We start from the raw sequence: 15,651 nt of genomic DNA on the forward strand, positions 1-15,651 counted from the left end.
AAGTATTTGTATGGAGCGTAGCTATCTATGTATGGAAGTGAAACATGGACGATAAATAGTTTAGACAAGAAGAAAATAGAAGCTTTCGAAATGTGATGCTACCGAGGAACGCTAAAGATTAGATGGGTACGTCATGTAACTAATGAGGAGGCACTGAACAGAATTGGGGAGAAGAGGAATTTGTGACACAGATTGACTAGAAGAAGGGATCGATTGGTTGGACATGTTCTGAGACATCAAGGGATCGCCGAATTAGTATTGGAGGGCAAAAATCGTAGAGGGAGACCAAGAGATGAATACACAAAGCAGATTCAGAGGGGTGTAGGTTGCAGTAGTTACTTAGAGATGAAGAGGCTTGCATATGATGGAGTAGCATGGAGAGCTGCATCAAACCAGTCCCTGTACTGAAGACCGCAACAACAACAATTGTTTATCAATTAAAAGGTGAAGATAAATAACTCAGTAGATTACAAACAATAATAACTTTATTATCATTTTAATGTGTTTAAAAAAACAGCAATCTTTGACACTTAATGTTATGTTACATTAACAGTCTTCACTTACAATAAAACTATTTTGTATATTCATTGGACGAATACAAAAACGTTACGTTTAATACCTACTGGCACCATGATGATATTTTGTTTGTGCTATAATGATTGGAAGCCTTGCCCAAAATACTTGAAGTTATAAAGCATGATTGTCCACATAAATTTATATTTCAATGTTAATTGTACAAATTCTTTACAGGTGACAGTAATAAGTACTACCGTTTGAAACATTTCTGTTTCTCAGTAACCATATACTAAAGATGTCCTCGTCAGAAGACACTCATAGTAGGTGTCGAAACCTAGGTCATTTGTACCAAACAGTTATTTGCAATCGGTTGGCTGCATAATTCCTACGTTTGAAAAAAGTTATAAATATGTTATTTGAGCAAAATTGTCACTACGACAGCATGAAATGCGCAGTACTGTTTCAACGAATTTATTTTTGGCAGTGATGAAAGTCCGTTTAATAATTCACACAAAAGAATAATTTAGTTGTTCTGCGGTGAATGATGTGTATGTGACAGGCCTGGGTGTTTGCTGCCTACCAGTTGAGGACGCCAGGCACGTACTTGTCAATGAGGCTCTGGTAGTATGGCTTCAGCTTCTCAATATCGGGCATCTCGTCACTCTTCGAGTACAGATCGTATTTGCTGCAATGGAGAAGATCAATTTTAAAAATACTGTCGTAAAATATTTTAACTGTGTTCCGTAAATCTACTGCCACAGTAGGTCTTAAATCGCGTGAAGAGAGTTCCGTATCTCGAAGACATAATGAAATGTAAATCTGTGAAAAAAGGGAGTCAGATGATTTGAAGCCGATCTCTAAACAAAGATGTGCACTATTTTGTGATATAAAGACACCATTTCCACCAAGGCAATTACTTTACCTGCAAAATTTGTTGCAGTAACACTAGAAGCCAGTTTCAGATCAAAGTGGTCATATCCCAATGATAGCAAGGGATGATTAAGTATGAGCGTCAAAATACTTTCAAAACATTAACTCTCTTGTTCCACTGATGCAGGAGACGCAGTGATAATTCACTGGCCATGCATCCGTTAACTAGGCGGTTCAAGCTCCCATCCAGCCATCCGGATTCAGGATTTGGCGGTATACGTAAATCGCATCAGGCAAATGCCACGCTAGTTCCTTTGAAAACAGTGCGACAGATTTTTTTCTGCGATTATCCAAGTCTTCCTTCCTTTTATTAAGCTAAAGTATTGACTAGATATACGAATCGTCACTGTTCATCCAAACACAGTAACAATTGTCATGTATCACCATAACAAGTCGCAAAACTTAATGCGACCTCTCGTTCGGAATCTGTTGTTGTAATTAACATAATAAAATATCTGCTTCAGATGCCAGCAATTTCTCATTTATTGCACGACCGGTTTCGAAGCCTCAAGCTACATCTTCAGGTGCCACCAAGTAATTATGGAAACATTTGTAGCACTCGTGCCAATCAGTCATGAGAGAACACACTCACGTCAAACAAACGTATGGTAACGTAGGACCAGCAACCACTGCGCCTGGCTGAATAGCATGACATATAAATTAATGTTTCCGTAATGGCACCTGAGGCTTTGGGCTTCGAGACCGCTCGTGCAATAAATAAGAAATTTCAGGCAAAATAAGCGGAAATTTTTTGTTATACAAATATATTCCGCAGTTGCGGATGTTCGCACTGTCAAACATTCTTTCTTATAAAGTGGGAGGATCATTAAAGTGTTCGATGTGTAGTGACACCTACCCTGAGAGGGCTACATTTCGAAAGAACATTTAAACTTATGCCCAGTAAGTAACCTCATAACATTTGAAAAGGATTTTTGGTCTGAAAGCAGGAGGCATGATGATAAAACAAGCAGTATTTGCTAGAGAAACTAAAAGCCTTGACGCTAGAAAGCCGTTAAGTTCCAGTTTAAAATGCGATTGAGTTATCCTATTAAAGAAACCGTGTCAACCTTTTTTTTTTTTCAGAGTATGAATTAAGGAATTCGCAGTGAACAATGTGATTAACGTGTTTCTTCTTCACACTTACTTGAACTCTAGCACCCATTTCAGGGTTTCCATGTCTTCCTCGTTGCAGAGGTGCATGTAGTCACCAGACGAGTGCCACGGGTAGAAGGAGTGGAAGCGGATGATCTTGTGTCCCATCTCTGGCAGTTTGGAGCCGTTGTGCTTCAGCAGGTGGTAGACGTATTCGTCGTGTCCCCAGGCCATTAGCACGTTGTCCAGGCCGCAGTTCGGAGTGTACATGCCGTACTTCGTACTGTAACAGTACAATTTTTTGTAATTTTGTTATGCATTTTAAGCGTTTCATAGCGTGCGAACATGTGACTAGTTTCCCTACGGCAAAGAAACATCACAATGATCACAAAATTCCTCTGCTTTTACATGAATGTTTCCTTACTTGTACTTCGGGTTGTATGTGTCCGGGTTGTCGTGGAAAGTGGTGTTTCTGTAGACAATGGAGTCGGCCCAAGCGCAGCCAACAGGGAAAGTGTCTCCAGTGACGGCCCACTGTGGCTCGTCGTAGAACGCCATTATCTGGAACGGTAGGTTTACTTAATTAACCACGTCTCCTAAATCAATACCTGACAGTAAATGCATTAATTACCCTCATTTCTACTGAATGGCGCGAATGATGTTCGACGCAAAGTTGTCGCAGGTGTGAATGATGCCAAAAAGTATCCAGTTGTCAAGAAATTTTCTTCACATGTTACCTGCGTTTTAAGAAATAGTGTTTTATTTCGTCTTTAATAAAAGTGTATTGGACCAGATTCTGTTCGGCCTTGAGGAGAGGTTCCTTCTCTCCAACGCTCAGATTAATATGCAAATGGCTGGCAAACATGTCACTTCAGATTCTACAGTGATTTATTTACACAAGCTCACTTTCCAAATGGTACTCAGGTGCATTTCCTCTGGTGCTTTTGGAAGGTATTTCGAATTTAGGCTTTGCAGTGGGTAGCGAAATCTGCCAAAACAAAGATTCCTCATCATGTCTTCCATGTGACCCCCAGCATCAACGGATAATGTCGGTTTGTTTTCCATTACAAAGAAAATAACTTTCAAAGCGGAATGGCATACATTAGTTAAACGTTACTCTGATTCGGTATTCGTTTTATCGGTGCGTATTAACAGAGGCAGCGAAACACGAAGAATAATCAGTAATACAGCAGCGACTGAGCAGCACTGCTGCATGGAGGTCAGTGCGATACAGAGCAGTGCTCTCGCTGCTGAAATATTGGTTATTCTTCCTGTTTTATTGTCCCTGTTAATATGGTTCAAATGGCTCTGAGCACTATGGGACTCAACTGCTGTGGTCATAAGTCCCCTAGAACTTAGAACTACTTAAACCTAACTAACCTAAGGACAGCACACAACACCCAGCCATCACGAGGCAGAGAAAACCCTGACCCCGCCGGGAATCGAACCCGGGAACCCGGGCGTGGGAAGCGAGAACGCTACCGCACGACCACGAGATGCGGGCATGTCCCTGTTAATACATACCGATAGAACTGCGTACTAAACTAATCTGATACCGCTCTTTTGAATAATCACGTAAAATTTTCCTCTCATTTGTAACGGGAAACAAATCATCGTTACCCACCGACACTGAATTCGCATGAAAGACGTGATAAGCCGTATTTGTTTGGGTTGATCCCAACTACACACTGCAAAAAAGAAATTGCGTATATCTGCGGAAATACCAGAGAAAATGCTCAAAATGGCTCAAATGGCTATGAGCACTATGGGACTTAACATCTGTGGTCATCAGTCCCCTAGAACGTAGAACTACTTAAACCTAACTAACCTAAGGACATCACACACATCCATGCCCGAGGCAGGTTTCGAACCTGCGACCGAAGCGGTCACGTGGTTCCAGACTGAAGCGCCTAGAACCGCACGGCCACATCGGCCGGCGAGAAAATGCTCCTGACGATTATTCGGAGAAGAACCTGTTATAATAGAGTTGCAAGCAGTATTTTTGCAAGAACGCTTCTATTATGATTGGTATTTAAGTAATAAGAAAATAGATCGTTTCATTTTAATTCATTCCATTATAGTTCCTTGGTGTGACATTGTATATAGAACAAACCAAACGTAACACTTTTTTTGTCTTGTTTCACAAAGCTTTACCTTCGTACGACCTCACAGGTCGTAAGTCCTTTTCAGGTTCATAATTGGATGCTATCTCTGGAATTAGTTGTATACCGGAAAATGGGCTTACAACCCAAAACCTGTGTCTTATGAAAATTAAGTTTTGTGAAGCAAGATAAAACAGTTCTTTATTTTATTCAAAATTTTTCTGTTAATGCCTTCATCCGCAGGAGAAACACGAAGACACAACAGCTCGTCTTAAAGACCAGTTCGTTGTGTTCGTGTGAGCTCACCTTGCCCATGTCGTGAAGCAGTCCTGTCAGCTGGAGCCAGTCGCAGTCCGGGTGGTCCTCGCGAATGCGCTCCGCCGTCTGGAAGGCGTGCACGATGTTGGGCACGTCGACGTCAGGGTCACTCTGGTCCAGCATGCCGCTCAGCCTCTCCAGCGTGTCCATGATGGGCGCGCGGAACTTGTCGAACTTCAGCCACTTGGCGTGCTGTTCTGTCAGATAGACGACATATCCGTAAGAGTTAGTGCACGGCAACCAGCAATCAGGAATAATTCGCAGCAACTCTGGTTGCGCTGAGAGGACTTACTCTTGACGAAGTCGACGGTCTGGTACTTGTGCATGTCGTAGTAGAGCTTGCGGACTCGCTCCTTGATGGGGTCCGTGTCGTCGATGGTGTAGTCCCTGAACTGGGCGATCGGTTTCCCTGCGTGGATCGGTTCCGGACGCAGGATCTCCGAAGGGTCGATCAGAGGACGATTCTGGAAAAAAATATTACATTACAACTTACAAACCTGCACACGACAATGCGGGATTATTAGGACAGTCCCATTCTGGAGAAGTTCAAATCTCCATCAGGGTATCCAGATTTAGAGAAAAGGTGAGAGGACGTTCTTTGGAAAACTCAAGGTCTAAACTCCTCCACTCCACTGCTTGTCGGTCTGCTGCCAATAACTGTGCATGAAGCCAGGAAGGAAGATCAAGATTCAGCGAGCTGCCAACGATGAAAGGGCTGAACACGGATATGCTACTTGCGTGGGAAAGGAGATAAGCCTAAAGCGATCAGGGGCAACCAAGAGATAACCAGATGCCCACTACACCAACACACTCGCTGTTGTGTACGAGACGTCTAATGCTTAACGTACAAGACTAACTAAACTGTGGCAAATAGGCTAGCTAGTACCTCATTATCAACTAGCCACGCAGATCTTTTCAGTGACTACTTACGTTTTGACCAGTTTAAAAACAGGTATAATACTCCATGATGTCTTGTCAACTGTTCACTCTGGCGTGCTTCGCTTAACTCCGTCTTAACTATTATCACTATTGCAACAGTAAGCTTGGTTTCCGATACAAAGTTCAAAGCTTTTTCTTAGAAAGAAACGTTATCAAGATCGCTTCATCATGTCCTTGCAGTTATCAATAGTTTCTCCGTGCTTAACTCCTGAGTAACGTACATGTGGAGCAACGAAAGATGCTGAACGCGTAAATTTCTTTGTGCTATATCTCTATTTTTTTAAATAACAGAAGTAGTCAAAAATCGTAAAAGGACAGTGCTCGACTAGATGAGAGTAAACACGTACAGCAGGCCATACCGCATGTAGCTACTGCAATAATGCGGTGTATATTTTGTGCCGGCTGCAAAATGTTTTTCTGTGATAAGTAACCCACTCCTAACTTGTAAAATATAAATTTTCGTTACTAGATACGACACTCTAATTAATATATTCCACGTTGTTGTGCCTAGGTCGAATGGACGTCTTTGAGAAACCTAATAATTCTTCATCCTTTGCAATGGACAATTCCAACAGCGGTTGAAGCATCTATGGAGGTAAGATTCACACCGTGGCTCGCTTCTAAGGCAGTAATGATCCAAGATGTGAATCGAACCTTCATGTTAGCCGCAACGTCTCTTGAAACTGTAGTCTGCAGATGGGAATGCAAACCGAGAATCTCCGAAAGATTCATCCGACCACGCCAACTGACAGCATCGAATATCTAAATAAGTTTGACATTAGCAGCCGCGAAAGTTTATGATTTACAAACCACACCATCCAGATCGACAGCACAGATGTGCCAGAGACGAATATTGTCAAGTATATTGGCTCAAAAATCACTACCATCGGCTCACTCGTTCACGAAATCATGAAACGCGTTAGCAATATACGGGTTTAAAGGCAGACAATGACTGGTGTGCCTTGTGATAAAAATATCTCGTACCTACCCAAGTCGGGAATACACCGCTCTCGAATCCAACGAGTTACGAGAACATTGGCCAGCTACAAAGGAAGCAGAGCAACGACTTACTGTAATGAACACCAAAATGAATCGGTGGGCCCTTCGCCTGAGACTTCAAGAGCACATGGCCAGTGATGAATTTCGTACTCGGTACCTGTCTTTGAGAACTGAGGGAATGACGATTATACTGGAAAGGGCACGCACATCGAGCAGATCAGGAAACAATATCAAATCATAGGATTTCTCTGACCCATACACTTCCGATTTAATGATAGTACACTCCTGGAAATTGAAATAAGAACACCGTGAATTCATTGTCCCAGGAAGGGGAAACTTTATTGACACATTCCTGGGGTCAGATACATCACATGATCACACTGACAGAACCACAGGCACATAGACACAGGCAACAGAGCATGCACAATGTCGGCACTAGTACAGTGTATATCCACCTTTCGCAGCAATGCAGGCTGCTATTCTCCCATGGAGACGATCGTAGAGATGCTGGATGTAGTCCTGTGGAACGGCTTGCCATGCCATTTCCACCTGCCGCCTCAGTTGGACCAGCGTTCGTGCTGGACGTGCAGACCGCGTGAGACGACGCTTCATCCAGTCCCAAACATGCTCAATGGGGGACAGATCCGGAGATTTTGCTGGCCAGGGTAGTTGACTTACACCTTCTAGAGCACGTTGGGTGGCACGGGATACATGCGGACGTGCATTGTCCTGTTGGAACAGCAAGTTCCCTTGCCGGTCTAGGAATGGTAGAACGATGGGTTCGATGACGGTTTGGATGTACCGTGCACTATTCAGTGTCCCCTCGACGATCACCAGTGGTGTACGGCCAGTGTAGGAGATCGCTCCCCACACCATGATGCCGGGTGTTGGCCCTGTGTGCCTCGGTCGTATGCAGTCCTGATTGTGGCGCTCACCTGCACGGCGCCAAACACGCATACGACCATCATTGGCACCAAGGCAGAAGCGACTCTAATCGCTGAAGACGACACGTCTCCATTCGTCCCTCCATTCACGCCTGTCGCGACAACACTGGAGGTGGGCTGCACGATGTTGGGGCGTGAGCGGAAGACGGCCTAACGGTGTGCGGGACCGTAGCCCAGCTTCATGGAGACGGTTGCGAATGGTCCTCGCCGATACCCCAGGAGCAACAGTGTCCCTAATTTGCTGGGAAGTGGCGGTGCGGTCCCCTACGGCACTGCGTAGGATCCTACGGTCTTGGCGTGCATCCGTGCGTCGCTGCGGTCCGGTCCCAGGTCGACGGGCACGTGCACCTTCCGCCGACCACTCCCGACAACATCGATGTACTGTGGAGACCTCACGCCCCACGTGTTGAGCAATTCGGCGGTACGTCCACCCGGCCTCCCGCATGCCCACTATACGCCCTCGCTCAAAGTCCGTCAACTGCACATACGGTTCACGTCCACGCTGTCGCGGCATGCTACCAGTGTTAAAGACTGCGATGGAGCTCCGTATGCCACGGCAAACTGGCTGACACTGACGGCGGCGGTGCACAAATGCTGCGCAGCTAGCGCCATTCGACGGCCAACACCGCGGTTCCTGGTGTGTCCGCTGTGCCGTGCGTGTGATCATTGCTTGTACAGCCCTCTCGCAGTGTCCGGAGCAAGTATGGTGGGTCTGACACACCGGTGTCAATGTGTTCTTTTTTCCATTTCCAGGAGTGTAGTTCTATAACTTAACCAAGCAAATTAATGCGCAAAGAGAACTGAGAGAACCTTAAGGTCTGATCCGGACACATAATTAATGCGCAAAGAGAACTGAGAGAACCTTAAGGTCTGATCCGGACACATAATTAATGCGCAAAGAGAATCTTAAGGTCTGATCCGGACACATTTCTGGAGAGAGATGAGAAAGAATGAATATGTCGGTAAGCAACGCAATGTTATGAAACTTCATTAAGAGACTAAAACTGAGTGCTGGTCGGCGCTCAGATTCCACCCTCGACTTTCGTAGCCTCTGCATTTCCTGACGTAGCAGCCGTGGATAGTTGAGTCAATAAGAGAGTTGCCTGCTAAGGGTCTCGGTTCGAATACCCGGCCAGCAGATACTTTAACCCGTCATAAGTTCCGTTAATGAACTGGCAGCGGATAGCGTCAGCAGTAGCAGCAATGGCGGCAGCAGATATTCACCATGACTTTAGCAGACGCCATGGTGCTGGTCGGTGTGGTGCCACGAGCTGTAGAGACGTCGCGACGCTGTGCCGTGGCCACTGGGGCGGCCCAATATATAGGGGACGCCGTTATCTGTCGCACAGCGGCGTCCGCACGTGACGTCGTCAGCCGGCGTCGTGACGTCGTAACGTTCGCGGAGGCTCCACACACTCCCTCGCTTCCTCCGATCACAATCACGAATCACACAGTACATTATTTCGAAACGTGTTTTCGTAGTTTTTTCCCCCCTTACGTTGCTGTTTTTCTCCTACGGTGTTGGATGGTCCACTAGGACACTCCGATGCACTAATCACGGCCGACAGTGTGATCTCACCCCTGTGGCTCAGGCTAGATTCGCATCAACAACGTCTTTGTAATTTTCTATTGCGGTTGTCGTTTCGATCTATTAAACAACTCTATTTCTTGTAGCCGAGCATAGAGTAGGAATGTCTATAGAGTTTGCTTAGCGTACAGTGCATGTCACCAGCATGAAAGAGAAACTGTCATATGACTTGTGGTCATCACTGTTTGCTTATATATTTCGCTAAGAACTAAAATTTAGTATTACACTTATTTGTCCTATTTTACACATTTATTCATTAGCAAACAACTATCGCTCGTACGAACACAAATCAAAATACGTTAAAGAAGGACAGGTTATCTTTCATATGTAAGTACCACAGAGGTCCATTTACAATTATCATACCGCTAAGAGGTGCTCCACGTCTTTAAAAATTTGGAAACAAAGTGTAATATTTTAACGAAAATTTGTTTGATTTTATGGCCATATAATTACGCACAAGGACTAGATAATTACAGTACTCATGGAGTGTGTTTCCAGTCAAACCGTTGAATGTACACGTATTTCGAACAATTTTCACCTGCTGAGAAGATTTATATATGTTAGCCTGAGTCATTACCTTCAATTTAACCACAGATCCAAGCCATTAAGCTTATTGTAGTGATGCTAGAAAAGTGTTCTACCTTCTTCTATTCATTTACATACAATGTGGAGTTTCAAAAGCACATAAGAATTTTGCTTTCTGAAAGAACAAAATTTACTGTATTGATTACACGCATTAAGAAAGCAATAAGTAAGACTTGTTTGTTATGGAAATATGGCCAGATGCGCAGTAGTAGTTGCTTCAGCAAGACACATCCCACTGACTGGAAGAGATTCTGTTTTCATAGAGACAACAGTTAGCAGTTGGTTTTCAGCTGGCGACGTCTCATGGGACTGTAAACGATGAAACCATTATCTCTGATGTGTTGGTTGCTGTCTGAATTTTATTCAAGCACTCTCCACCTCGATGCGGTTTTACGGCTTTTTCAATTTTTTAAATATGGAATTAGCGTTATAAGTTCATCATAATTTGTGGAATCTTAACATACATTTCTTGATATTTTTATTTGCTTCTTATTCTATTACTCTCATACTGAATGCAGGAGTTAATTGTCGAAGTTGGCGTAACGGTTCCGTATAAAGTAAGTGAGTGTATGTTCCCGTATTGTACTCACGACGTGGATAGTGAGTATTTGCAATTATTATTTTGTTCCTTAAGGGGAGGTTTACTATCTTTTGGTTCAAAAAATCGATTTTTTTTAATTGCATTTTTGGGTCCATGAAAGTGTTTAGAATCCACCCCTGATACGGCTTTTCCGAATACGGAACGGAAATGTTTGTTATTCGCGGTTGAAAAAAAACGCTCCTGCCTGAAATCGACCTTTTTCACGCATCAGTTTTTTTTTCTTTCGGAGGACGAGTTATTGTACTGGTGCTTGGGAGAAAACACGCGAGATTCAAATGAAAGTTTGAACACGTGTGTTTAGAATTCAGCCCCCAAGCATTTGTATTCTGGTGCGAAGACTGTGGAGATTGCGACTTTCCTGGCAGTGAACAGCTTCAAGGAAGGGTATTCAGCAATTTTGAAGACCATGACAAAGATGGACGTCACTCTATTCTATTCGACGCAGTTCGCCAAGCATTCGGACGATCACCCGATTCAAGCGTCCGAAAACCGCTTGTCACCGGCCGTACGAGCGGCTCTGGAGCAGCGCAGGATGGCCCATATCGAGCAGAACGCCCTCTATGAGGAAGAGGAAGGACTAGTTTATGGACCCGGAATAGCAGACTGAACATAAGTTGCATAATATTGCATTTATATGTAGTCAAAACTTCATAATGGTTTTTCTCGAAATGACTTTTTTTTATCGCTCGGTATGGTAACTTCAAATCTACTGAACCGATTGGCATGATTCTTTAATTCCGACGAAGTTAACGAAATAGTCTAGGAGTTGTACCACTTTTATTCCGATCCATCAACTATAAATATTTTTAATTGGCCGACGAAGGCGAAAAATCAATGGAAAAAACCCTATTTTTTTCAAATGGCCGCCATTTTGTTTCCTATGGTCCAAATAACGTAAGCGAGGTACAACTCCTAAAGAATCTTATATACATCGCCAACGTCAACTCAATTTTGATTTCTGACGAGCCGTCTAAACTGTGACATACCGCGCGTGGAGGTCTACATCGAAATTTTGTTTCGTTCCGACGGCACTTCCGCCTTTTGCCTTCGACATTTAGGGCCGAAAAAATTACGGTTCGTAGAGGAAATATCAATAAATGCTTTGACCAAATTTGACATTGATATCTGTAACATATCCTGAGAAAAAAATTCTCAAAAACATACTTTTTTCGGGCAAAGATAGTAAACCTCCCCTTAAGGATGTATGAAGATTAAACACGTGACACTAGAAAGTAACGTGAAGAATAACTTCCCTAAAATATGTGAATGTTCCTTAATCGCTAATTTACTGCATGTCGTGGCTACAAATTTGATGTTTTTGCGTTAATACCGATTTTACAATGAAGCAGCTGCATAAAGGTTAAAAAAGAGAGTCAACAACACGACAAACTACAGCACAAAACCTCTCTTTTCGTATAACAAAACAATTACATGCCCTTACATCTAACTGCTCAAAGCTTTAATCCAAATTCGTTCCTGGTTAATAATTCGAACGCAAATTATGAAAATGACCGTGAGGCGTATACACAAAAACCACAGTATGTCTGAACGGAATTTGAACTCTGCTATCCGCGAGTGAATGGTGCTGTGAAATTTTGTCGGATCAAAGATTTTAAAATACTACATCTACAAAATATCTCCATTTCCAGAGATGAAAATGTTAATATTGTAATTAGGAATAAAACAACTGGGATTATTTCGGTGTAATGCGAAGTACGATTATTTAATTAAGATAAAATATATCAATAACAATTTGTCCATTTTATTTGGACTGTTGAGCTCTGTGGCCGTGGATAATGATATTTCACTATTAAAATACAGCAACCAACCACTTTTTAATGCGTTTTATTTATGCGAATATGCATTTCGGGTTTTCATCCATCTTCAGCTGTCAAATAACATGTATCTTCAGTTTCTACAGTGGTACAATCTCGACAGCAGTTTGGATGCTGCAGCTGGCCTGTGCAAAAGCAACGATTCCAATCATTTACTTCCATTTCGCGAGTTTAAAGTTACGCACTATCAGTTGTTCATTTTACTTACATTCTCCTCTCCTTGTTGTTTCTTGGCTTTTCTTCTTTTTTGCAACAACACAAACACTTTTTGTCACGTATTTTACACAGGCGCACTGCGTTATCCGCCATGTTGTCGACTGACAGTTTTTGTTCACATACAAGCGGTTTATCTATGGACAGAGTTATATTTTACGAAAGTTTTGAGGTTCTAAGATAAGCTACTGTTTTTTAAACATTGACTTGGGTGATAGAAGTATTCTAAGTACGATGTATACAACTTTTTTGGGATTATTGAAGGTAATAAACTAACATAACACATTTATACAAAGCAGTAATTCATACATTTACAATATAACAAAGATAGAATTAAGATTTTTATGTTGTATATTATTACATGCATTTGTTGGGTTTATATTAGATTATGTTATTTCTGGATTGTGCTTAGTAAGTGGTTGATAAGTAAAGTGTGGAAGTTTTTCAGAAATATTCGGTTTGGTAGCTCTGTTTGGTCGTTAAGTATGTCAGAAGCGGATGCACGTTTATGTGAATAAATTTCGATTTCTTCTAGGAGGTTCATTCTTCTTCCTTTGTTGGCTAGGTGGAGAGCTTGTAGGTTATGGGATATGTCTGTTACTTGATGTTCTTCTTCTGCTACATGTTGGGCGTAAGTGGATTTATTCAAGTTTTTTAAACGAAGAGCCCACGTGTTCTCGAAACTGTATGTTGAAGTTTCTCCCTGTTTGGCCTATGTATGTTTTTGGGCATGAGTTGCAGTTAAGTTTGTATATTCCTGATTGATTGTACGGTTTGGTATTATTTTTAATGTTATGGATAGCTTTGTCCTTTATTTTGTTATTTGTATAGTAGCTGATTTTGATATTTGTTCCTCGGAACAGGTTTGCTATTTTATATGACAGCTTTCCTACAAATGGCAAGCTTACATATTTTTCTTTTGGCTGTGTTGTGGTATTCTTTAATGCTGTTTTGTTATTGTATTTGGTTACGTGGGGATTTATCTTAGAGTTTAGTTCATCTATTAATTTTGGATTGAAACCATTGTAAGCAATTGCTTTGATGGTATTTAGTTCTTCTATTTGGTCAGCTGGTTCTAGTGGTATTTTGTGCATTCTGTTTAGCATTGCTCTGTATGAAGCCATCTTATGTTTATCCGGGTGGCAGGATGATTTAATAATTGTGTTATCTGTGTATGTTGGTTTCCTGTATACTTGAAATTTGTGTTTGTTGTTGGAGCTACTTCTGCAGAGATCCAGAAAATTTAAACCTACTTCTGTTTGGTGTTCTACAGTGAAGATGAAGTTCTGATGCATTTTATTCATTTCTTTTGCAAGGTTATCAATTTCTTCTGCTGTGCCATCAAATAAGATTATTATATCATCAACATACCTTTTGTAGTAAATTATCTTGCATACTATCTGGGGAATTTCTTTAAAAAATTTACATTCTAAGTTATTGATGAAAATATCTACAAGCAAACTGGCAAGGCAGCTACCCATAGCCAGGCCCTCTTTCTGCTGGTACATTTTGTTATAAAAAGAAAAATTGTTGTGTGATAGTACTAGTGTAAATAGATCAATGAATTCATATATTTCTGGTAATGCCAAATTTTTTATGTTTAAGTAAGTTGTTTTTAATTATTTCTATTGTTTCTTTGACCGGTATGTTTGTGTAGAGGTTTATGATGTCAAGTGATGCAAACCTAGCAGTATCAGGAATCTGAATTTCCTTTAGACAATTAATAAGTTCATAACTGTTCTTTACTGAGTATGTCTCTTCAAATTTGAATGTGTTGCTAATGATCTCATTCAGTTTCTTACTGATTTTATAAGTTGGGCTGCTCCAAGAATTAACAATTGGACGTATGGGACAGTTAACTTTATGAGTCTTAGGTTGTGCTGGGCAACTGAGGATTTTCGTGATCTGGAGTTTTATTTCTAAACTAGCTGGGGTACGTGGCTTTGCTCAGGGGGTTGATAAGAGATTGTGTAGCAGTTTGGATAAAAGAATAAACTTTTGCACAGGCCAGCTGCAGCATCCAAACTGCTGTCGAGATTGTACCACTGTAGAAACTGAAGATACATGTTATTTGACAGCTGAAGATGGGTGTAAACCCGAAATGCATATTCGCGTAAATAAACCACATTAAAAATGGCTGGTTGCTGTATTTTTATAGTGAAATATTAAAATATTTAAGATATCAAGTAATGAACTTTAGACAGTTTAAAACAGTTGTACCCAGAAGAAACCAATTTAACAATAAACTTTAGTGACGTATTCCAAACACGTGGCTGAACAAAATAATGTTTTCTTTAATAGTTCCTGAATTAGAAACAAATAAGATATAATGGTTACTTTAAGCAGGACAGTGATACAGTGTGGTTATACAAAACAATTTTTAACACAGCGAGAGAAATTAACTGAAATAAAGAACTGGGATATGTAAGAGGGGTAATTTAAAACATGGGCTGGTTGGGATTATGATTAGTATCCGTATTTAGAGGTGGCGAATAGGTCATTCAGCACTAAGTTGAGTTGATGGACACCTGTTTATTAATGTCCACTCTTTACCAAAGCTGGCGTGAGGTCTTTACCATTGGGCAAAAAGTCTCCAACAGTGCTGTGTACATAAAATGTTTTTATGTTCCCTGATTTAAGTTTTCTGGCTACATCCAGTGAGACTTCTCCTAAATAAGGAATCGTGCGCTCTTATCTTTTCGTAATTTAGGACCCATTAAAGACATGATTATTTTGTTCAGCCACATCTTTGGAGTAAGTCACCAAAGTTTCTTGTTAAATTATTTTCTTCTATGTACAACTGTTGTAATTTGTGTATATTTTTTTACTTAATGTGTCACATATTTTATCATAGTTAAATAACCGTACATCTCAGTTACACTGAAATAATCCCTCTTGTTTTATTCCTAATATTGTCATTAACGTTTTCGTCTCTGGAAATGGAGATATTATGTAAATGCACTACTTCCAGGTGTATGATCCGACAAAA

At 41.4% G+C, this 15,651-nt stretch overlaps 1 protein-coding gene across 2 annotated transcripts in view; it reads right to left on the reverse strand.

Moving 5' to 3' along the window:
• Positions 1 to 548: 548 nt before the first annotated feature.
• Positions 549 to 15,651, reverse strand: part of LOC126195395 (inositol oxygenase-like) — an 83,037-nt gene continuing 67,934 nt past the window's right edge. Inside the window, exons 1-6 of one of the 2 annotated variants that reach the window (XM_049933987.1) lie at positions 9,065 to 9,119; positions 5,251 to 5,422; positions 4,947 to 5,155; positions 2,963 to 3,099; positions 2,591 to 2,821; positions 549 to 1,201 (exon numbers count right to left, since the gene is read on the reverse strand). In XM_049933987.1, the coding sequence (XP_049789944.1) occupies positions 1,093 to 1,201; positions 2,591 to 2,821; positions 2,963 to 3,099; positions 4,947 to 5,155; positions 5,251 to 5,422; positions 9,065 to 9,085 (879 nt within the window). In that variant the 5' untranslated portion in view covers positions 9,086 to 9,119 and the 3' untranslated portion in view covers positions 549 to 1,092. Of the gene's footprint in view, positions 1,202 to 2,590; positions 2,822 to 2,962; positions 3,100 to 4,946; positions 5,156 to 5,250; positions 5,423 to 9,064; positions 9,120 to 15,651 lie in introns of those variants that run through there. The other variant, XM_049933990.1, reaches the window with a different exon arrangement.

The sequence above is a fragment of the Schistocerca nitens genome, chromosome 7 (genome assembly GCF_023898315.1).
Source record: "Schistocerca nitens isolate TAMUIC-IGC-003100 chromosome 7, iqSchNite1.1, whole genome shotgun sequence".
Taxonomy (NCBI): Eukaryota; Metazoa; Arthropoda; class Insecta; order Orthoptera; family Acrididae; genus Schistocerca; species Schistocerca nitens.